This window comes from Erpetoichthys calabaricus, chromosome 4 (genome assembly GCF_900747795.2).
Source record: "Erpetoichthys calabaricus chromosome 4, fErpCal1.3, whole genome shotgun sequence".
NCBI lineage: Eukaryota > Metazoa > Chordata > Cladistia > Polypteriformes > Polypteridae > Erpetoichthys > Erpetoichthys calabaricus.
The window spans coordinates 127,637,425-127,661,188 of NC_041397.2; the positions used below are offsets into that span (position 1 = coordinate 127,637,425).

General features: G+C 37.2%; 1 protein-coding gene across 1 annotated transcript in view; it reads right to left on the reverse strand.

Moving 5' to 3' along the window:
• Positions 1–23,764, reverse strand: part of LOC114651133 (probable ubiquitin carboxyl-terminal hydrolase FAF-X) — a 229,739-nt gene that overhangs the window by 97,083 nt on the left and 108,892 nt on the right. The window contains exons 16-22 of the mRNA XM_051926139.1: positions 22,798–22,893; positions 21,668–21,879; positions 11,866–12,106; positions 11,637–11,786; positions 9,621–9,741; positions 9,319–9,449; positions 755–1,033 (exon numbers count right to left, since the gene is read on the reverse strand). Coding sequence (XP_051782099.1) covers positions 755–1,033; positions 9,319–9,449; positions 9,621–9,741; positions 11,637–11,786; positions 11,866–12,106; positions 21,668–21,879; positions 22,798–22,893 — 1,230 coding nt within the window. The remainder of the gene's footprint in view (positions 1–754; positions 1,034–9,318; positions 9,450–9,620; positions 9,742–11,636; positions 11,787–11,865; positions 12,107–21,667; positions 21,880–22,797; positions 22,894–23,764) is intronic.

A 23,764-nucleotide genomic window follows, 5' to 3' on the forward strand; every position in this document is an offset into this window, starting at 1 on the left:
AAGTAAAGGACTGAGAATTACTCATCCATATTAGCTTTCAAATCATTTGGATGTCCTTAGAAAGCGGAAGAAAATCCAGGATATGAGAATGACCTGACACAGCAGAGTTAAAGCACTGACAAGCCATGAAATTAAATTATTGGCAAGAATTGCTTTCTAATTAAGCCTCTGCGGCCCTCCAGGACTGTGATTGAGGACCCTTGCTCTTAGTTATCAAATCATTTAAAACTCTTTCACCGTATTAGTATGTAATCCAATATAATCATTTGTATTTAAAATTCATATGCTTGCTCTGAAAATCCCCAATTATCATTTCTTCAAAAACTGGTATCTAGAGGCACAGCTGACGATCAGTCAAGTAGAAAGGTAAAGTACAAAAACAAAATACATCCTAGGATCATCTCTGTCTGCTCTCAACTCTAATTGGTCAAGACCTTTCATGTATATAGCATACATATATATTTCTTTGCTCTTCTCTGTTATTACCTAGCCTTTGTTTAACATTCTACAAAAGATATCAGTCAATAGTACTGTTAAAAATAAAGCAGTATGGTTATGAAACATGTAAAGGTATTACTCAGTTACAGATTACAGATTAAATAAAAAAGAAATGCTGCAGGCACAATAGCACATCTTCAGTCTTAGTTTCAAAACTTACACCAATTAACATTAGTTATAAAAAATTATTATCAAAATATTTAAAATGTTAAAATAATATTTTAATATTATATGTCTCTTGTTCATTAAAACATACCTGTGATACAGAATGTGCTCCTTCTACAGCTGAATGCCAAGCTTCTGCCACTGCTTTTACATAGGCAAACCCAACTGCTGTTAACAGCAATTTAGCAATTTTTAAGACATTAAGATAGGCACCCCGCCTTGTCTCCATATCAGCACTTGGTATAAAATTATTTCTTGTCAGCATATTCAAAACAAGAGTCAGTCCCCCACTTTTTAGGAAGTTATATTGGAAGTCACTTGCATCGTTCCCCAAGATTCCACTTGCAGGCATAAGTAAAGCATAAACAACCTGTAAATAAAAGAAAAAGTTGTTGCAGTGCAGTACAAACAAACAAAGCTGTCTAGCATTGTTGCTTCACATAAAGCTTCAAGTGGTGACCGCAGTGGTGATTTGAAGAGACACTTGTTTGCCTGACTGAGGGAGTCTATCCCATCTCCTTTGGGATGGAAAAATAACAAGCTAGATATATAGTAGGAAGCAATGTCTAGATACCAATGGAGAAACAGATAATAGTCTGACAAGGACTTATAGGTGTTTGATCTGACTATTAATGTAAACAAAACATTAACTAATAACTAATGTAGACAAGTATGACACAACAGTTCCATCCTAATCCTATGCATGCTGCACTTCAGACTGTGTAATTATTGCTTGCTTAATGCTATGCCTGGTTAGAGGCAGGCAGAAAAAGTTGCCCATTAAAAAAAAAAGTTGAATTAAAATGAAGAAATTCTAATGAATTCTTAGATGTATAAAACCCAACAAAAACAGAAAAAAAGTTAAATGAGGAAAAAAAAACATTAATAAAGTCACATCATTACATCTACAACCTTAAAGACTGCAGGACTTTATTCAAGATCCAGAATAGACAAAGAGAGAGCAAAAACATTTATGCAGAAGGGCCATCCGGGTAGTGTATCCCTTAATTGCTGTATATGTTTTTGGAAATTATACTGAAATACTTGCATGTTTAATAAAATGCATTGTTGCTTTGATGAGATAATTTCTATTTTCAATATTTTCTGATACATTTGAAGAGCTGGCTAATTTGTAGAAAAAGGAAAGCTGATTTCGGAGTGATACTGAAACAAAGTACTGTGCTTTTGAAATTTCAATAGTGTCAATTAAATACTGTATGAAGGTGCCCCATTAGCAAACCTATTCAGCATTATGTGGGTAAACATCATAATATAGCGTTTAGGATTTAAAGAGACTCATGGGCTCTTGTCTATCAGTCCTCTTTCTGATTTCAGTTGGGAGTGTATGCAATATTGAGTGGTGCCATGTATGTACACAAATCTTTTTGCATACAGAGAAGATTCTTCAGAAAGTAGAACTGTTTCTTCTGTGTTGTGTAAACATTTCAGACACTTTTTTACTTCTGGTAAGCAGGTTGGGAAATCTTAATTGAGACAGCCACAGAAAACCACTACTGAGACTTTGGCTATGTCTACATTACTATGTCCTCATTTGAGAAACACCATTTTAAAATGAAAATAATCTGTCTACCCTATCCTTTTAAAATCATTAAGGTAAGTAAAATAATCTGTCTACCCTAGCCTTTTAAAATCGTTAAGGTAAGCATCTTTGTTCACATTAAAATGACTGAAAACACATATGATGTTGGTGTTCGTTTACACTGGGCATGCGCGCATTGATGGAAAAATCCTTGAACGTGTGGTAATGCTGACAGACACAAAAACTGTAGCAACCGGTAAATTATTTGCCTTTTGAGCATTTATGTGCATTCAAACTGCACAAGATGCAACTTAGATGCATACATGTAAGCAACACAAGAAACACCATGGAAAGCAGCTCTTCTATGTCTGCTAAGTTTTCTTCCATTAAGAATGACCAATCAAGGAACACAAACTGCTGTAATGAGCATTATCCAATTGGGGAAGGGCTACACAATATGCACAAACAAATCAGTGCTCGAGTAGAGCCTGCGTCTTCAAATGTCTGCGTTTTCACTTATAACCAAGCAAGCATTTTCAGCTGTATATGGGAATGGAGAGAATTTTCAAAAGTCTCTGTTTTTAGGGGAATAAAACACAGGGGCAGTGTGGATGAAAGGAGAAAACAGAGAATAATGTCTTTATTTTTAAATAAAAATATTGTACCGTGGACAAACCCTTAATTAAACCTGATCAAAATCAAAAGAAGAGATCCATGATCCTATAGTCATTATTGCCTATGAAATAAACTCCTCCAGAATGCAGCTGATCTAGTACAATTGGAACTTGTACTTTAACAACTATTTATATGCATGTTACTATTCTATAGCACATTTGGTTCATAAGAGGAAGTGTGTTCATTAAGAATAATTTTAATACAGAAATTAACTAGGAAAGTGGTACATTATTTTAGCAGACAGTATTCCTGTCACAGACACTAGCCTGGCAAATCATATTGTATTAATGAATGCAGAATTTTGGCATTCATAACTATACTTGCATCCATACATTTTAAAAATCACTCAATTCAATTCAGGCTTGTAGTGGATGATACCTTATCTCAGCATCACTGGGTGCAAGGTAGGAAAACAGCCTGGAAAGGGTCCTAATTCATTACAGGGCACACACACACAGGAGTGATAATTAAGTTTACAACTGGATTGTATTGTCATTTGTCTCAGTATTTTGTTAAGCAAAGGTGTATTGAATAAGTTTATTAAAAACACATCACTTGATCATCCAACTGCAGCCAAAGCAACAGTAAGACATACATAAAACAAAACATTTAAAATGAATTAAATATATGCATCCTGATAGATACATGTCTTGAAATGATTTTATATTTCTTGAGATTCTACTGTTATTAAAAGAAGACTCAGTTACTTAATCAATTCTATTTTTGTACTTCCAAAATTCCATTTTAACAATAAAACTTCAAGTTACGAACTTACTCTGACAGCGATTCTTGGAAATGATTGAACATTTTCTTTAAAGCACTAAGACAAATGAGCTGTCACATATCATTACCTATATGTCCCAATGTAAAAAAAATAAAGTTAACAAAACATCCTCTTTTTGCTGTGCCCCAATGAGAAGGAGCTGTAACAGAGGAGGACAAGAGAAATAGTTTTCATCTAATATTTAGAATTTCAGAGCTATTTCCTTTTAGTAATAATAAAAATGAAGTAATCAAAAAGCCAAACAGAAAGCTTAAAATAGTAATAATTAAATCCTGATTAATATTTTTCTTTAGCTGCTGGTTGCCTGCTACAATATTGCCTACTCATTTTACAATGTATGTTCTGAAATATTTGGCTGCACAGTTATATAATTTATTAGGGTACTGACCTCCAATGTAAATGCCAACAGTCATAAAGTCATAGTATGAAGATTTTTGAAGACAGATTGATTCTAGGTATAGGAAATGTAAATTTTTAATGTTTTTAATGTTTTCACAACCAGAGGCATTTTTAACTAAAAGACAACTTTGTGATAAATAGCTCCAGAAATATTTTTAGATTGTCCACATAGCCTTTTAGCATCCCTCGATTGCACATTTTTTGCATGAAAGCTTCACCCACACTAACCACTGTAAACGACCAGTGTAACGTCTTTTCATAAAAAACATGCTACCCAAAAATCTGAAATGTAGTTAATTTACTACATCATTTAGTGCTAGAAGCATACCAGTAAGTAAGATTTTCACTGTATTCTGCACACATGATAATTCAATTTAAGTTGAAATGAAGATATGCTTTGCAAACCTGGGAGCTTAGCCTTTTAACAACCTAAAAATAGTTCAGTTTGAACAGCATCATGTGTGGTAGACAACATCAGATTATTATATGATTCAAGTACATGGACCCCACCATGCAGTAAGATATACTATAACCTGCCCATGAAATGATTGGTCAGTTGTCTAGGTGAGGAAACCATTCAACCTTGCATGGCTATCCAATCCCCCAAGTTTTTGATGGCTTTACTTACCAACTATGGTTATTATGAACCTATGAATCTGTAAATACGTGAGTCTAAACACTACATATTTAATATGACTATTAAGCATGCAGAGCCAGTGAACCACTACATAAATTAAGTGAATTGTGAATAAGTTGCGTATTAAAGATCAGAAAGAATAGCTTTATATTCAGCCACTTGATCATGTGTCATTTTTCAATGAAATTTTACATTGTGTGAGCCATCAATAACCTCAAAATACAAGTCCACCACACTGCCTATTCCTTCCATCATTGTTTGTGGAAAAATCACATGACTCACAAGACTATTGTAACCTGGGCATGGTTTAAAAAAAAAAAATCAGAATGCAAGTTTGTGCTAATAAAGTTTATTGACTGAAATTCGGTACAAGTTACTGGGGTTGTGTAAGGTTAAGCTTGATATATAAGTGCCCTCTAATTGGCAGATCGACAGTCCACATAAGATAATTGTGAGATGGGTTTGGAAGAAAGTAGAGAGAGCAGGAGGGAAAAAAAGGACAGTTTGAGGCAGAATGCCTAAATGAGACGGAAAAAGAAAGATAAAATAATTTTAGCAAACCGCTAAAACATTAAAGAGAAAGATTTAGCAACGCGCTAAACTGATTAGACAGAAAGAAGCGATAGAAGAACGCTAAAGAGAACAGAGTATTGAAACGCCGCCACCAGTGAGAAAGAGCAGTCTAGCAAAACGCTGACGCGCAAAGCTAAACACCGAAGTGATAGATAGTTCAGAGGGGAGAAAGCAAGTGGGGAACACTGTAAAAGTGCACCATCAAACAGAGGGTGTCTAGCCAATGAAAAGGACAAGTGTAAGTGTGCCACTGCAGGACGTGAAGAGAGTTGAGAGAGGAAAGGGCCTGACATGTGGTGGACGGAGTGATTTGGTGACCTGAAGAAGAGAAAGACAGCAGCCAGGGTTGCCAGACACTTGTTTCAAATCCCGCCCATTTGTCTAGAAAAAGTAGCCCAAAAACAGCCCAAGGGCTGCCTTCAAACCTCCAACAGTAAAATAGATCAAAAATGGCATTACTCATCTATAAAAAGTCAAAAACTAACCTTATTAATCTTTAGCAACAAAATATTCCTCTGGTAGAACATCGTTGTCTTGCTCGTCAATGGAATAAATGCTTGTGTTTAATTTAGCCAGCATAGCTGTTGTTGGAATAAATCCATTACAACAGATCCCTCTGCACCTCTAATGCGTAACAAAGCTTCCAGCATGCCTTGCTGTATCCTGTTTCTCAGTTTTGTTTTAATCAGATTCATTTGAGAGAAAGTTCCTTCCACTGCTGCATTACTGTCATTGACAGCAACCTTAAGGCAAAATGTCCAAGCTGTAAAAAGTCAAGATCCCCTGAAGCATCCTTGTGATTTGCAACAGTTATCCAAAATTCCTCAACATTGTTATTGCTGACTTGTGGCCATGACACTATTCCGATTCACATCCACTGCAGCTCTAGATCGCCCAAATTGCCTGTGTACAAAGGCAAAAATAACAACTTTTGACAGTTGTGGTTTCTGTGGTCCAAGGACGACAGAAGGTGACAGATCAGCCAGCGACTCCAGCTGTTGTACATTTGTTGGCAGTCTCTGACAGTAGACAAAGTAGATAATCACGACAGCGTTCTTTAATTTTCTCTGCTACATTGCAGTCAATTTTTGAGTCATGCAAAAGCAAGTTGAATTCTATGCCGAAGTTCATAGCTGCTAGGGGCAGATAGTTCGAACAATTTTCCAAATTTTCCAAATTGTTGATCCCCAAGATGTAAATGTGGTTGGTCTCATAATTCGTTGAAGCATGTTTTGATACAAAGTTAACAATTGTGGATCATGACCCGGACACAGACAGGCAGACACGTTTGAATCACCCCACACACGTTTATTGAGGTGCTCCATCTTTACAAATATTGCGCATAAACCCCAATACCCCAAAGTCCTGGCCACAGCACAATGCTTTTTCCTTCTTCAGGCTGCCTCCTTCTCTTTCCTCCAGACCTCGTCCGTCTTCCACCCGACTCTAGTCACAATATGAAGGAAGGCGGCCCCTTTTATATTCCCCCGGATGTGCTCCAGGTGTGTTCCGGCAATCTTCCACTGACACACCCCAGTGTGATGGAAGTGCTGGCTGCATCCCCGGAAGCACTCTTGGTGTCACTGCTCCTCTTCCCCCCAGCACTTCCGGGTGTGGCGGAAGTGCTGAGGTCCAGGGCTCCCAAGGCATCCAGGCACCCCCTGGCAGTGACCACGGGCTCCTACAGGGTTGAGCTTCAAAGCTCTGTACCCGTGGTCCCCATAGCCACCAGGGCGGTCACCCCCACGTGGTCTGGGGAAGGCGTAAGCCCTCTTCCGGTCCTCCGGGGTGTACCGGCTGGGTAGCCCCCCCAGCCACCTGCAACACAGTTCAGTGAGCAGTTTTACAGGACTTGCTTTGTCTGACTCAAATAATTTGTTCACTCTCTTCAGCTCCTGTAATATGGGGCATAAAAACAGCAAGTAAAGTTTGTTCTCTGGAGAACTGAACATCTGATACAGTAGCTCAACAGTGTTGTCACGCAGTTTGTCTTTGACGATGTCAAAATGCAGCTTCAGTTCATCGTACTGATCAAGAACTCGCTGAACGCAAGGGGCAATAGATAGCCAACGAGTATCTGATAACTTCAAAATCTTAAATGGTTCTTCGCCAACATTAATGCACTGGAAAAATTGCTTGTATTTCAGCTGACGAATTGTACTGTGGGCAAACCAGTTATAGGTCTCTGATATCATGAAATCAGCGTTTCTTGGCATCACCTTCAGTGCATGTGATGAACTTAGCTGAACTGAATGACATATACAATTGATGTGCACTATTTCAGGGCAAAGTTCGCAAAATCGTGTTATGACTGAATTGTTTTTCCCAAACATAGCATTACAGCCATCAGTTGCTAATCCCAAGCATTTGTTCATAGGCAGCTTGTTTAACTCAAGAAATGTGGAAATTGCACTGAATATTGCATCTGCTGTACCTGATTCAAGCAATATTATTCCCAGAAATGTCAAAGTCATGACAATAGAACTTAGCGAACAACTGTAGTATCGCACCATCACACAGAGCTGTTTTTCTAAGCTAATGTCTGTACTTTTGTCAATTATTAAGGCGTAGACAGTCTCCTTACCATCTAACTGCAGTAAGTCTGAGATTAATTCTTTATGCACTGAAGGCCCAAGAACATTTTTGATGATTGCGGAACATTTCGTTCGGTGGAGTGCTATGTCTTTACCTTTGATGTCTTTAACAAGTTCTCCTATGTGATCTACTGTTGCTATACTGGAATGGCAAGCCACATGAGCCGCCAGCTTCAACTCTGCTATCTTGACAGTGTTGTCTACAGATTTTACATGGCAACCGACATCAAGTAAAGTCTGTGCATTTGAAAAAGGCACGGCATTTCATTTGTGCTTTGTCGTTTCAGCATGATTCACTAAATCGCCACGATGGACACAAATGTCACATTTGCAATACCGACAGAAAGCCTTAGTATCATCATCAGGTACACTGCATATCCAATCCATTAATGTAGTTTCTTTCTCCCAATTTTGGTTGTATCGCTTTTCATACTTTGACCACTTACCCATGATAACTACGGGTGAAAACAAGGAAGAACGCACTAGATGATTTCAGTTGATTAAAACAAAAAAACACACGCGTCTACACTCTACAGCAGCCACTCAAGATGTCGTTCAAGTAAGTAATAAGTTTCAAATTTGAAAATTGGAAAATAAGTAAGCATTGTAGCACCTCTGTACAATACTAGATTACTTACTTGAACACAGCATGTGTTTGTAGTGCTAATTGTCAGTTGAAAGCCGAAAATGTAATAAATATTTCTTGCAGCCGAAATTAAAGCAACAAAAATCAGAAACCAGCCCAAAAAACCGCAACCCTCAACTGCTAAAAACTTCACGCAACTAGCTTTTGAAAGCAGCCCAACTGGGCGAGAAAACCGCAGACCTGGCAACTCTGATGGCAGGACACGAGTTCAACACTGGCAAGTGAGGAGGTTGTTCAAGACCGAGAGGGACGAAAGGCCCAAAGGAGGTACCCAAGGAGAAAGGAGAGTACATTCAAACAAGGTCTGTGTGTTTTTTTTGTTTGTTTTATGTGGCTTGAGTTAAATCCTCAAGTGAAGGGACCGGTTCTGTTTTGTTTGTTTGGCCACCACGCACCCGAGCTACGGTTTGCGGCCCCCAACGTAGTGAGTAAACTTCACTGACTGTGGTAATTAATAAGGGTGAGCTCATCAGTAGTATCGGACGGACGATATATACTGTATAACTGTAAATAATATAGTGTTTGTGTTACATTATGTGTTGTATATATTTTTAAAATGCCACATTTGGAAACCTGTTATTCATTTTGCATTTAAGTAAAGAGAAAGTTTTTTTACTTAAATTTGGAGTAAACTGTGATTTGGTTATGTGTTCAAAGGCTGATGGTGACATATATTGTACATGCCAATAATGGAGGTGGCGACACCATAATAAATAACTCAAGACCTTGCACGCTGATTAAAGGAAGGGTGGTGCAAGGGGTTTTCAAGTATTTTGTGTTAAGTTCATCAGAAAAATAAATACAAACCTCTGTTAGGTAGAGAACCTGAGATGGAGATGGGCCGAAAAACAGAGAATCTAGAGTTGGGCTCAGGCTTTTTTCACCATGCTTAGCGTGATTGAGGCAATTAGCTTGCAGTTCTGCTGCTGTAGTTTCATCTGACAGAAGAATTAAATTGAAACTGCTTTAAAACCAAGTCTCATCTCCACACTAAAGCACATATGATATTATATAAAAGTTAATAGAACTTGACAATCATGAGATGCTTTATCCTTGTAATTGCACTTATTGACTTTAAAGACAATAAAAAAGGTCTGGTGCTATCGTACCAGGAGGCATTATTTTCATGAGCACACGAGCACCATCTCTCAGCAGTGGCATGTTCAAACTGCAACCCAAGTCTGAAACTTGCCAGAGGAAGGTTATGTAATGTTGATGAAGTGACATAATCTGAAAAGGAAAAAATGGTGACATTAAATTTTCAATACATTCCTACCAGCCATGCTACACAAATGATTGTGAATCAAATTGTTTATAGGGTGGTAAGTCATTGTAATGTTGTACTTTACACAAGTAAAATAAAAATGTATTTTATACACATTATATATATATATATATATATATATATATATATATATATATATATATATACATACAGTGGTGTGAAAAACTATTTGCCCCCTTCCTGATTTCTTATTCTTTTGCATGTTTGTCACACAAAATGTTTCTGATCATCAAACACATTTAACCATTAGTCAAATATAACACAAGTAAACACAAAATGCAGTTTTTAAATGATGGTTTTTATTATTTAGGGAGAAAAAAAATCCAAACCTACATGGCCCTGTGTGAAAAAGTAATTGCCCCCTTGTTAAAAAATAACCTAACTGTGGTGTATCACACCTGAGTTCAATTTCCGTAGCCACCCCCAGGCCTGATTACTGCCACAGCTGTTTCAATCAAGAAATCACTTAAATAGGAGCTGCCTGACACAGAGAAGTAGACCAAAAGCACCTCAAAAGCTAGACATCATGCCAAGATCCAAAGAAATTCAGGAACAAATGAGAACAGAAGTAATTGAGATCTATCAGTCTGGTAAAGGTTATAAAGCCATTTCTAAAGCTTTGGGACTCCAGCGAACCACAGTGAGAGCCATTATCCACAAATGGCAAAAACATGGAACAGTGGTGAACCTTCCCAGGAGTGGCCGGCCAACCAAAATTACCCCAAGAGCGCAGAGACGACTCATCCGAGAGGTCACAAAAGACCCCAGGACAACGTCTAAAGAACTGCAGGCCTCACTTGCCTCAATTAAGGTCAGTGTTCACGACTCCACCATAAGAAAGAGACTGGGCAAAAATGGCCTGCATGGCAGATGTCCAAGACGCAAACCACTGTTAAGCAAAAAGAACATTAGGGCTCGTCTCAATTTTGCTAAGAAACATCTCAATGATTGCCAAGACTTTTGGGAAAATACCTTGTGGACTGATGAGACAAAAGTTGAACTTTTTGGAAGGCAAATGTCCCGTTACATCTGGCGTAAAAGGAACACAGCATTTCAGAAAAAGAACATCATACCAACAGTAAAATATGGTGGTGGTAGTGTGATGGTCTGGGGTTGTTTTGCTGCTTCAGGACCTGGAAGGCTTGCTGTGATAGATGGAACCATGAATTCTACTGTCTACCAAAAATCCTGAAGGAGAATGTCCGGCCATCTGTTCGTCAACTCAAGCTGAAGCGATCTTGGGTGCTGCAACAGGACAATGACCCAAAACACACCAGCAAATCCACCTCTGAATGGCTGAAGAAAAACAAAATGAAGACTTTGGAGTGGCCTAGTCAAAGTCCTGACCTGAATCCAATTGAGATGCTATGGCATGACCTTAAAAAGGCGGTTCATGCTAGAAAATCCTCAAATAAAGCTGAATTACAACAATTTTGCAAAGATGAGTGGGCCAAAATTCCTCCAGAGCGCTGTAAAAGACTCATTGCAAGTTATCGCAAACACTTGATTGCAGTTATTGCTGCTAAGGGTGGCCCAACCAGTTATTAGGTTCAGGGGGCAATTACTTTTTCACACAGGGCCATGTAGGTTTGAATTTTTTTTTCTCCCTAAATAATAAAAACCACCATTTACAAACTGCATTTTGTGTTTACTTGTGTTATATTTGACTAATGGTTAAATGTGTTTGATGATCAGAAACATTTTGTGTGACAAACATGCAAAAGAATAAGAAATCAGGAAGGGGGCAAATAGTTTTTCACACCACTGTATATCGGCATTCAAAGAGAAGATGGCACATTTAAAATCAAGTTACTAAAGCATTTGTGTCATAGTAACTCACCACTCCTGGAAGATAACATTCTGCTTCTGGGCTTGGACTATCACTATAATGGTTTCCATTATTTCCAGTAGAGCCAACAGATGAATCTGAAGAACTATCCAGACTTGATGGCATAGCTGAGTTCATGTGCACAAGCTTTGCTGTTACAAGCTTAGGGGAAAAAAAAAAAAAGAGTAAGTGAATACTGAAAATGTAAAACTGCATATAAAATTAAGTAAAAACTACTTACAGTTTTATCCTTAATGTTTAGTTGTCCAATTAATTTATTATCATCCATGGAATCAATAAGTTCACCACCAATAAAAAGGTCTATTGTAGTATGTGTGGTATTGGCCTTTATACGATTCAAAATAAACCTCCTTACTGACCCTATGGTGTCATTTGTATGAGACCAAACATCCAGGTCATCTATTTGGCAGTGTTGGTTAGGAAAGTGAACTGTAAGTGTTATGTGCTTGCCTCGAAAAGCTCTAAAAGAGAGAAAAAAAGAAGCAAACTAGTAAATACAAAAAAAGACTTTCAGTTTGTAATGAGCTTCCCATATACAGTAGAGTAATTCAATCATCATAACCTGAAAAATAAGTTTTCCTGTCTATTCAAATTTCGTCTGATTCAGTGTGGATACAGCAGCTTTTGCCATGTCTGTTTGTACCCTCTTGACAAAGTAATGCAAAACTGAACACTGAATATAAAAAACACAATAACGGAAGGTTTTCTTAAAAGAGTTCTAAAACCTAACAATGTGATGCTCACAATAAAAAAACAATTTTTCTATAGTAAAATAAACAGACGTTCAAAAAGTTTCCACACTTATTTTTTTAACTGTATTAAGAATTTCAAAAACAAATTACATCACCTTTCTACATAGTCATCTTTGTTTGCAATGTAATTTTCCCAGCGTCGTACCAACGTTTTAATGCCCAACTACAACTCCTCCTACCTTCACCGTTTCCAGCGAAAATATAAAAGTGCAGAAACTTTTTGAACATCCCTCGTATATTCAGAAATATGATATCTAAGGTGTGAACTAACAGTCTGGGGCATAACAGATGGCAGAGAGGTGCAAGTGATCAATAGTTATGACACCAGCTGAGGAAATGAAAGAGAACTGACGTTGTAAAAGTCGTTAACATCTACTCACTATTTCTCTTTGGCTTTCACAGAAAGGCAAGGTCTGAATCATTTCCCTCACCATATACAAAATGTTTCAGAAAGAAATACTGAAATTAGAGTTAAAATAGATTGAGGGCAAAACCAAAGCATGGCTTTAAAGGAATGCAACAAGCATTATACCATTCACTCTGAACACAGAGGCTTTTATATCCTGCTATAAGGACAATTATTAACAACAGCACACCAGATTTTTCTAAAAGTTTAAGACCACTGCTGGTGAACTTTGGAGGAGATGCTTACTACCTGTGTATTAGCACAAGAAAACAATGAAAATCACAGTAAAATTTGTGTATTATAAATATTCAAGGAAAACCAAGATACAAGATTCATCAGTTACTTTTTACAATTCTTACCACAAAAGTAAAGAAATTCAGCAAGTTTCAACAGTTTCTATCAAAGGAATGGCCCACAAGCTTTTCTTTTTAATTGACTTGTGTATTTTATTTTTATAAAATCCCACCAATCCTTGTCTATAAAAATGTCATGACAAGTTTGAGCACAGTTCCTTACATTTTCTGAGTAAGATAAACATAACGCAGCACAATTTGACTTAGCAGTAGTACCACCTTACAGCAAAAGATTCTAGGGTTCAAATTCCATTGCATGTCACATGGGTTTATGTTTGTGTACTTCAGTTTCCTTACACAGTCAGAAGACATGCAGCTTTGATTAGAATGAGGTTCTATTTTACTATTAAAATGAATTGAGCAAAAATACTGTAAATGTTTGAAAATCACACTGAAGAATTTAGATTAACAAACATTTAAAGAAAGTTAAAGCACTTTTCAAAACATCATACATCATAGTTTTTTCATCTGTTCCAAATTTACAGGAAACAAGAGTTTGCACTTTACAAAAAATAAAAGATTAAATGAATGCACATGTATGCTTTGTAACAGACAACTGATAACTAAAACAAGTACTCAAGTCCTGCAGCTTTGTCTGAGAATATTGTGATAAAATGTATGATGACAACTGAGATACACAAGTTCAGTTCTTCATTTTGTCTTTGTTTTTTATTCAACCAAAGTGCAGCATCAAAATTGTAAATGTGAATAAAAATACAATAGCATTAAACTATGGTGATAGTTCTTCTTAATGTGCCATGTACTTAATAGATGTTGGCAACAATTCTGGTCAAGAAGGTTTTGTCCACCTCTGTTCTGAACAAGGTAATCAAGGTCATTCCCCTCCAGTCTCTCAAGTTCTACAGCAATGATTTCCTGTGGTAGCCTGGTCCTCACATTTCCCCTGTATAACTAACTTCAACAACCTGTATTTGTCATTGTGAAGACCATGGACAATTTCATCTTTTTAATGGTGGGGAGGAGTTCTCTTCTTCATGTGTCGGGCTGTTATATCATTAGACACCTGATGTGTCCAAAATACCCTAAACTTGTATTGGTAGTACAGAAATTTTAAATCTATGTATCAATGTAATCTCAATCAAATTAAGTAAAACAAATTGCAATAGCTAGCTTTAAGTCGTTTAAACATTAAAGGTTCATGTCTGTACAGTTTTATTCTTCTAAATAACTGGAAAACCTCCAATATTTTATCAGCTCAAGGTCAGGAATATGACAAATAATTAAATGAATATGAAGGGATTATTAGGTACTGGTCACTCCCTAGTCCAGTTGGCATGTGTGACCTTCGAGACAAGATCATACTGATGAAACATGGATAGAAAGTAATTATGCCAAATGAGCATAAAGAAATATTGGTGGAAAAAAGCAAAACAACAGGATGTGAGTGTTGTGCTCTAGGAGTCTGATAGTAGTGGAAAATGTCTAAAGCAAGGTTGTTTTGTGATAAGAATTGTAATAAATACAAGTTCTCCAAATGAACAGGTTTCAACTTCATTGAACTGAGATGGCTTTGTGCTCTATGCAATAAAGTCTGATTCTGATTGCTCATCCAGAGACTCCATGTGCCTTTTCTCAAGTGAGAGTAAGTTTTTCTCCATGGCAATACAGTAGCACCACATCTCAAATGCCTCCAAGTACTTACAGGTATTTTCTGTAAGTGCCCTTGCATCTCTTCCACAAAGCAGAACTGAGAATACTCAACATCTCAGCATTCATACCTAGATTGTTAGGTTCAGACTCATACTACAGAGCACCTTTCTTAAATAATTGAATGTGGTGCATGTCATTTCAATACAAATTTTTACTTCATGAGTGTGACTAATTTGACTATTGCATTCATGTGCATTTACGTCTGGTTCTTCCTGTATCCTTCTACTATTGTCAATTGTGGGTCTGAATTTAGATAAGTATTTTTGCAGTTTGAATATTCAAAACTGAACTGAATATTCCAAATCTTTCCGCTCAGCTTTCTGTTAATCTAGATGCCACTCTGTGACTTCGACTGGAGGACCAGCTCATGTAATGACAGGAATAATCACATTTTTGTTATGGTGCCCTTATACATGAAATACCTACTATGCAGTGTAGTTCCATTTGTGAAACTTTCAAAGATGATCAGTATCCAATTTATAAAATTTATCTGCATAATTTTAAGGAAGTGTGGCTGGAAGTGTCAAAAGGGAATGAAGGGTCCATCTCCTCAGTAAGTCAGTCAGTCAGTCAGTCATTGTCCATCCCTCTATATTCTAACACAGGGTCACAGGGGTCTGCTGGAGCCAATCTCAGTCAGCACAGGGCGCAAGGCAGGAACAAACCCCGGGCAGGGTGCCAGCCCACCGCAGGGCACACACACCCACACACCAAGCACACACTAGGGACAATTTAGGATAACCAATGCACCTAACCTGCATGTCTTTGGACTGTGGGAGGAAACTGGAGTACCCAGAGGAATCCCATGCAGACACGAGGAGAACATGCAAACTCCACACAGGGAGGACCCAGGAAGTCCCAGGTCTCCTAACTGCAAGACAGCAGTGCTACCACTCTTTCTCAGTAAGTGACAAATCATAATGTAGAAGGCACCCAAAGTAAAATGATTGTGCAACCCAGAGGGGTAAAAAAAAATAGGCCAGATTGATACGATAGCCAATTTTACCTTTTCTTAATTATTATTATTAATAATATTATTATGATTATTATTTACATGATTTTTACTCAGTTTACCCTCTGTCTGGATAAAATTTTGAAATCAATTTTTTACCCACTTCTACCTAACTGATTTCCTTCAAACTTTGCATGCATGCTGATCTTCTGTAACATGCCAAGGACTGTATGGCATTAGGACAGCTAAAATATGTAAAAAAAGACTTTTAAGAGACAGGATTTCATTAAAAATGCACTAAAAAGTAAAAAATGTATATTTTTTCTAGAACTAAGATTTTGTTGGTCATGTGTGACAAAAAATAAAACTGTCGGATGTCCATAAAAGAATTACAGTAATTTAATTCAATTAACTTGCATAAATTCCAAAAGATTACACTTATTATTTGAACATTTCTCTAATTATAATCATTATCCTACATACTTTAATCAACTTTTATATGATATGTCATTTTCTTTCCATAGTTAAGTTGGGTACAAAATTCAACTTAACAAATCAATGCATTTTAATTAAATTATATCAATTCTTTTATGGGCACCCCACGATTTTTAGTCACATATGACCAACAAAATCTTACTACAAGAAGAAAAAATTATTTTTTACTTTTTAGTGCATTTTTGAATAGAATACTTTCACTTAAAATTCTTTTATATACTGCTCAAAAAAAATAAAGGAACACTTTAATCAGAATATAGCATCAAGTCAATGAAACTTCTGGGATATTGATCTGGTCAGTTAATACAATACACAATACAATTTATTTTTATGTAGCCCAAAATCACACAAAAAGTGCCGCAATGGGCTTCAACAGGCCCTGCCTCTTGACTCTTTAAGAAGACAAGGAAAAATTTCCAAAAAATCCTTGTAGGGAAAAAAATGGAAGAAACCTTGGGAAAGGTAGTTCAAAAAGAGATCCCTTTCCAGGTAGGCTCAGCTGCTGTTGCGTCGTGTCTTGCAAGAATCTCATGTTCTATATCCCAGCGAGACGCTCCGTGGCCATTCTCTTTCATCTCACGGGTCTTTTATTTGTCTTCCGTGATGATCACGTATCGTCTCCTAGTCATTGTATCCCACAGGATTTTCTTTTATAATAGAGAGACTAGACATAATTGTTATATCATGAACCATTACAATAACAGAGGTAAATTACAGAAATTTTAAATGGTGTGTCGAAAATGTACTGACTCTTGATATCATGAGCATCATTTTCATTTCTAGCATTCTGTATGGCTACATAATTGATTATCCTTCCTCATCTGGGGCCTCATGTATAAACGGTGCGTAAGCACAAAAATGTTGCGTACAAACGTTTCCCCACTCAAATCACAATGTATAAAACCTAAACTTTTCGTAAAGCCACGCACATTTTCATGGTAGCTCCAACCCTGGCATACGCAAGTTCTCTGCACAGTTTTGCACACTGGCGGCACCCAGAAAGAACAGCATGGGGAAAAATTTTAACAGGCGACAAGAAAGGTGATGCATATATTCTGCGAATAACATTAGACACCAAAGGAGATCATGATACGCCATTCGTATTAAAATGTTTACAGTTTACCGTGAGAATAGCTTTTGCTATGACAATTACAAATCACAGGGACAACCATTAGAAAAAGTCTGATTATTTATTAGTGAAACAGAAACAATATTCACTCACGGGCGATTATACGTTGCGTTGTCACAATGTGTCTCAAAAAATGGATTCAAAATTCTATGCGATCTTGAAGAAAAGGTAATTCCAAATATTGTTTTTATTAAACCTTTAAAGTAAAAGTGCAACTAATGAAATTGAAACAATTCCAAAAAAAAAAAAGCTTTTAAAATTGTATATCCGATTAACCAAACAGCGGCACGGTGGCACAGTGGGTAGCGCTGCTGCCTCGCAGTTAGGAGACCTGGGTTCGCTTCCTGGGTCCTCCCTGTGTGGAGTTTGCATGTTCTCCCCATGTCTGCGTGGCTTTCCTCCGGGTGCTTCTTCCCACAGTCCAAAGACATGCAGGTTGGGTGGATTGGCGATTCTAAATTGTGCTTGGTGTGTGTGTGCATGCCCTGTGGTGGGCTGGCGCCCTGCCCGGGGTTTGTTTCCTGCCTTGCGCCCTGGGATTGGCTCCAGCAGACCCCCGTGACCCTGTAGTTAGGATATAGCAGGTTGGATAATGGATGGATGGATGGATTAACCAAACACAGGGGTTGGCAAGTGAAGCGAGCAGGGGACGGAGCCCCCAGTTTTCTAAAAATTGATCTCTTAAAAGCAGGCTTACAGGTAAACATATTATATTATCTTTTTGGTTGGGTTCCTGAATTATTCTGCCTATGCTGGCTCCATCATGATCATCTTCGATTTTTCTTTATTATGTCCACTGCCATGGCCTGGCAAGGTGTGGTATCTGCCTTATGGCAAATGCTGTTATGTTCTGAGTGTCCATGACCCCAAATTGGATTAAACAAGCTTGAAAAAGCTAAATTCCACTTTAAGTGACATTATGAGAATTAGAAAATTAAGTGCAATGTATAAGTAGTTTCTTTTCCCTGTATACCTGAAGCGCATTCACTGTTGGCAGATATTTATTTGGCACAATAAGCAACCAATGCCAAACAGCTCAAAGGTCCTCATGTTTAAAGTATACTGGATTGGTGCATTCTTCTTTTGTTTTCTTTGATCTAGTTTTTTGATTAAGTGTGCAACCAACATTTTCACAGAATGAATCAGTTGCATATGGGAAGAATGAGTGTTTATGATTTTAATGCTTGCTTTAGTGTTGCCATTGTTAAATTTTAATAATTTCTGACACCCTGTTGCACTATGTTATGCTGTTCCAACTATACTTTGAGACAGACAGTGGATTTTTACTTCAACAGAAATTGGGGCACCTGTGCAAATTGCTTGCTTCAACCTGTAAGGCTTAATTTGCTTTAATTGCTGCAGAACATCTGTAGGTTGTAACCTATTAGTTGTGTCCTGAAGAAGGCCCATTTGTAATATTCTGATTTTTCCTTTTTTCAGTTTTTGCTAAAGTAAACTTTAAATTTAAATCTCTGGCAGTACTTACCTTTTCACCATTTTAGGTTATTCATTGTACTTCATCTGATTACATTTGAAGGAAAACTGGAAAAACTGAATTGTTCTAAAACTTTTGATTGGTAATGTACAGTGGTGTGAAAAACTATTTGCCCCCTTCCTGATTTCTTATTCTTTTGCATGTTTGTCACACAAAATGTTTCTGATCATCAAACACATTTAACCATTAGTCAAATATAACACAAGTAAACACAAAATGCAGTTTTTAAATGATGGTTTTTATTATTTAGGGAGAAATAAAATCCAAACCTACATGGCCATGTGTGAAAAAGTAATTGCCCCCTTGTTAAAAAATAACCTAACTGTGGTGTATCACACCTGAGTTCAATTTCCGTAGCCACCCCCAGGCCTGATTACTGCCACACCTGTTTCAATCAAGAAATCACTTAAATAGGAGCTGCCTGACACAGAGAAGTAGACCAAAAGCACCTCAAAAGCTAGACATCATGCCAAGATCCAAAGAAATTCAGGAACAAATGAGAACAGAAGTAACTGAGATCTATCAGTCTGGTAAAGGTTATAAAGCCATTTCTAAAGCTTTGGGACTCCAGCGAACCACAGTGAGAGCCATTATCCACAAATGGCAAAAATATGGAACAGTGGTGAACCTTCCCAGGAGTGGCCGGCCGACCAAAATTACCCCAAGAGCGCAGAGACGACTCATCCGAGAGGTCACAAAAGACCCCAGGACAACGTCTAAAGAACTGCAGGCCTCACTTGCCTCAATTAAGGTCAGTGTTCACGACTCCACCATAAGAAAGAGACTGGGCAAAAACGGCCTGCATGGCAGATTTCCAAGACGCAAACCACTGTTAAGCAAAAAGAACATAAGAGCTCGTCTCAATTTTGCTAAGAAACATCTCAATGATTGCCAAGACTTTTGGGAAAATACCTTGTGGACTGATGAGACAAAAGTTGAACTTTTTGGAAGGCAAATGTCCCGTTACATCTGGCATAAAAGGAACACAGCATTTCAGAAAAAGAGCATCATACCAACAGTAAAATATGGTGGTGGTAGTGTGATGGTCTGGGGTTGTTTTGCTGCTTCAGGACCTGGAAGGCTTGCTGTGATAGATGGAACCATGAATTCTACTGTCTACCAAAAAATCCTGAAGGAGAATGTCCGGCCATCTGTTCGTCAACTCAAGCTGAAGCGATCTTGGGTGCTGCAACAGGACAATGACCCAAAACACACCAGCAAATCCACCTCTGAATGGCTGAAGAAAAACAAAATGAAGACTTTGGAGTGGCCTAGTCAAAGTCCTGACCTGAATCCAATTGAGATGCTATGGCATGACCTTAAAAAGGCGGTTCATGCTAGAAAACCCTCAAATAAAGCTGAATTACAACAATTTGCAAAGATGAGTGGGCCAAAATTCCTCCAGAGCGCTGTAATAGACTCATTGCAAATTATCGCAAACGCTTGATTGCAGTTATTGCTGCTAAGGGTGGCCCAACCAGTTATTAGGTTCAGGGGGCAATTACTTTTTCACACAGGGCCATGTAGGTTTGGATTTTTTTTTCTCCCTAAATAATAAAAACCACCATTTACAAACTGCATTTTGTGTTTACTTGTGTTATATTTGACTAATGGTTAAATGTGTTTGATGATCAGAAACATTTTGTGTGACAAACATGCAAAAGAATAAGAAATCAGGAAGGGGGCAAATAGTTTTTCACACCACTGTATGTGTGAAGTGTCTCTTGTGATCTACATAGGAGTGAAGGTCACATTTTCACTGAGAACAGTTTCTTTTGTTTAGATTGTGATGCCATCTGTAATCATTTCCAGCCTCTCCTATACCAGTAACAATCTGTGCCTTGCCAAGTTTAGTAATACATCCAGATAATAGTAACAGTAATAGAGGTTATTAATATGTACATGTACAGAGTACAGATAAACTCTCATAAACTTGCATGTCTGCCTAATAAGCAACAATTCAGTGACAAAGCACTTTGAAAGACTTTTTTTCAACACTCTCTCAGACATAATTTTTGAACAGTCCGGGAAATGTTATCATACTCAGACAAATGAGGTTTGCATTGTAAGTGATGTTTAAATTTTGACCCTTGTTTGTGTTGAAATGCTGAAATATCTGAATGCTAAATTTGAACTTAAAAACTGGATTTAAATGGGCACTGAGAAAGAAATAAAGCAGTGTTTCCGGGGATGAAGATTAATGTGTTTTGCACATTCCTGCCCGTGTCACAAAAGGGCACATGCATAAACTAAGAAATGGCCAAGACTGGTAAAGACCTGCACTAACTGTTCACCCTGCATCTTAATTATTTGAAACGTGAAAAGTAATAACATGTTTTAGGTGTCTTGCAAGGTTTTTTGAACCTACTAAGACATGACGATGTACAGCAATATAAAAATGGTGAGGCGCAACAAATGAAAACTCTTTATGCAAAGGGACTTGGTTGGGAGAAAACCAATATACACTGTATTTTATTCTTAAAAAAGGGCTTAAAAAGTCTTAGTTTATAGGGTCACTACTGTCAATATGGTATTTAATAGCAGGGTTGAGAAGGTTTTGAGAAGAAGCTAATTGTTTAATCATTATTTATACTATCTTGTTTGCTGTGGGCAGGATGGATATAAATCATGTATGAAGAACTGATGCTTTTATATACATTAAACCTTAATATAGAAACAGTATCAACTACGCAAAAAAAAAAAAAACTGATTCAAAAACAATTACAAATCAATGGCTAGTAATTTTATAAAAAAAATTTGCTCATATACCTTAACAAAGGAAGAATTGTCCTTTCTTCACGATATTCACTGTCACATTCATTGATATACTCCCTCAAAACAGTCAAAACACGTATCATTTGGTTTGCTTCTTCTCTGGCACAATTATTATTATTCTTTTCACCTTTTAATATGGATAGCATGCCATATGAAGCTTTTAATCGATCAAAACAAGACTGGATAAAATCTTCGCGAATCTCTACCTGTATGACAGGAAAACATGATATATTTCTCAAATACAATATAAGTATCTGTCTTAAAATTTTGAAATAAATATGCATGATTTTTTTCTCAGCATCCAATAAATGAAAGCTCATTTCTCTTCTTATTTTCTAAATAATCTTTAATAATCTTAATACCATACTCAGAAAATTATGTTCTGTACTTTTTTTCAAAAATGTTTTAACTGAAACTAAAGATGCATTCCTGTCTAAAGGACTTAATAGAAAAAGAAAAATCCACAGTAGCAGTGGGAATGCATCTCTGGCATTATGGTTAGAAGGGCATCATAAGGGGTGCTGAGCCCCGTTTAGTGGGTGGCTTAAAAGTAATGAACCTGTAGTACCACAAATAGAACAGCCAAATAGTTTGTTTCCCTAATTTTTAAAATGGTGTTGCAAATTAAAGCATATTTTTACTTCCATAACCCCTCAAGGGAACTAGAAACACCCTGTCAGATGGAAGTCATGTCCTGTTCAAGTCTATGCAAATACTGTTAGTTCTTTAAAGATTAGCAGAGAGACAGACAATTGGTAAGCAGGTGGCATGAATGTGCATTCCTACTACTCTGTTGCCCAAGTCAAACAGTGAGAATGACCATTTTTTTAAACCCTACTTAAGGTTGTTGGTTTTCGGTAATTATGTCAACAATAATTGGGTAATTTTGCTTTGGGTAATTTTATTCTAGACAATATAAATATTTTAGTTATTTGATTTTGAGCAACCTAGTAATTTCTAAATTGTAATTTTCTCTATCTTCAAATTTTAATCTCTCTTTGAATTGAAATGGTATTAACAACTCATAAAAATAAGAACAGCAAATTCTTGTAATCTCAAACATACTGTGATTGGTCAACGCCAATACACCACACATTACAATGAATCTCATTGTGACCACTAACCTGCTTAACTTGCAATTTTGGTCCAAGGTTTGTATACATTTCTTTCAATAAATCAATAGCTCTGCTGGAAATATCATCAAGTCCATGAAGAACAACCTAATTGAAAAGAATTCATGAATAGCAAAATTATTTTTTTCCATCATGGGATTGTGGGAAGTTAAGAGCCTTCCTCGTCATTGGGCACAAGGCAAATACCATACCTGAATAGTATGCCAATCAATTATGGAGTAAACTAATGCACACATCCACATTGTTTCATAAAAGGCTAATTTTTTTCAGTGAGGAAGCAAGATGTTAGGGGAGAAGAAATTGGAGGGCCACGAAAAACCACTGTGGACATAGGATGAACATGGTACCTCCACATGGTCGGTGTTCAGGCAAGGATTTAAAGCCATTTTTTCTGGTGTCAAGGGGATGCAGCTCTAACAAATACAGGTTCATAACTTCTTGATTTTAACATATTAGCAGTACTTCTGATTTTAATTTATGGCCATCCATCAATCCATCCATTTTCTAAACATGCTTATCCTGAGCAGGATTTGTTGGGTAGCTGAAGCTTATTCTAACATGCATGGGAGAAAAATCCCTGGACAAGATGACAGTCCATCATAGAATGAAACCACTCACATGCTCACACACACAAGAGATAATTTATCCATGCCAATTTACGTATCCTGCATGTGTGTTTAGCAGTGGTCACAAATGTAAATGTTATATTTAAAACATGCATGTTCACAATACTATCTTTCAAAAAAAAGAACAAATAAATAGTGCTGGGCTGTATACCGGTTCATACCAAAAACAGTTTTTTATTTTTGTTATGATATGGATTTTTCTTATACCGCAACACCGGTTTAAATTGCCTAAACAACGTTCGGAATGTGGTGCAGTGGGAAACTGTTTAAAAGGGGGACCTTTTTCACTGCTGCACCACTAAACAAGCATGCAACGGAGTACATGCGTTCGT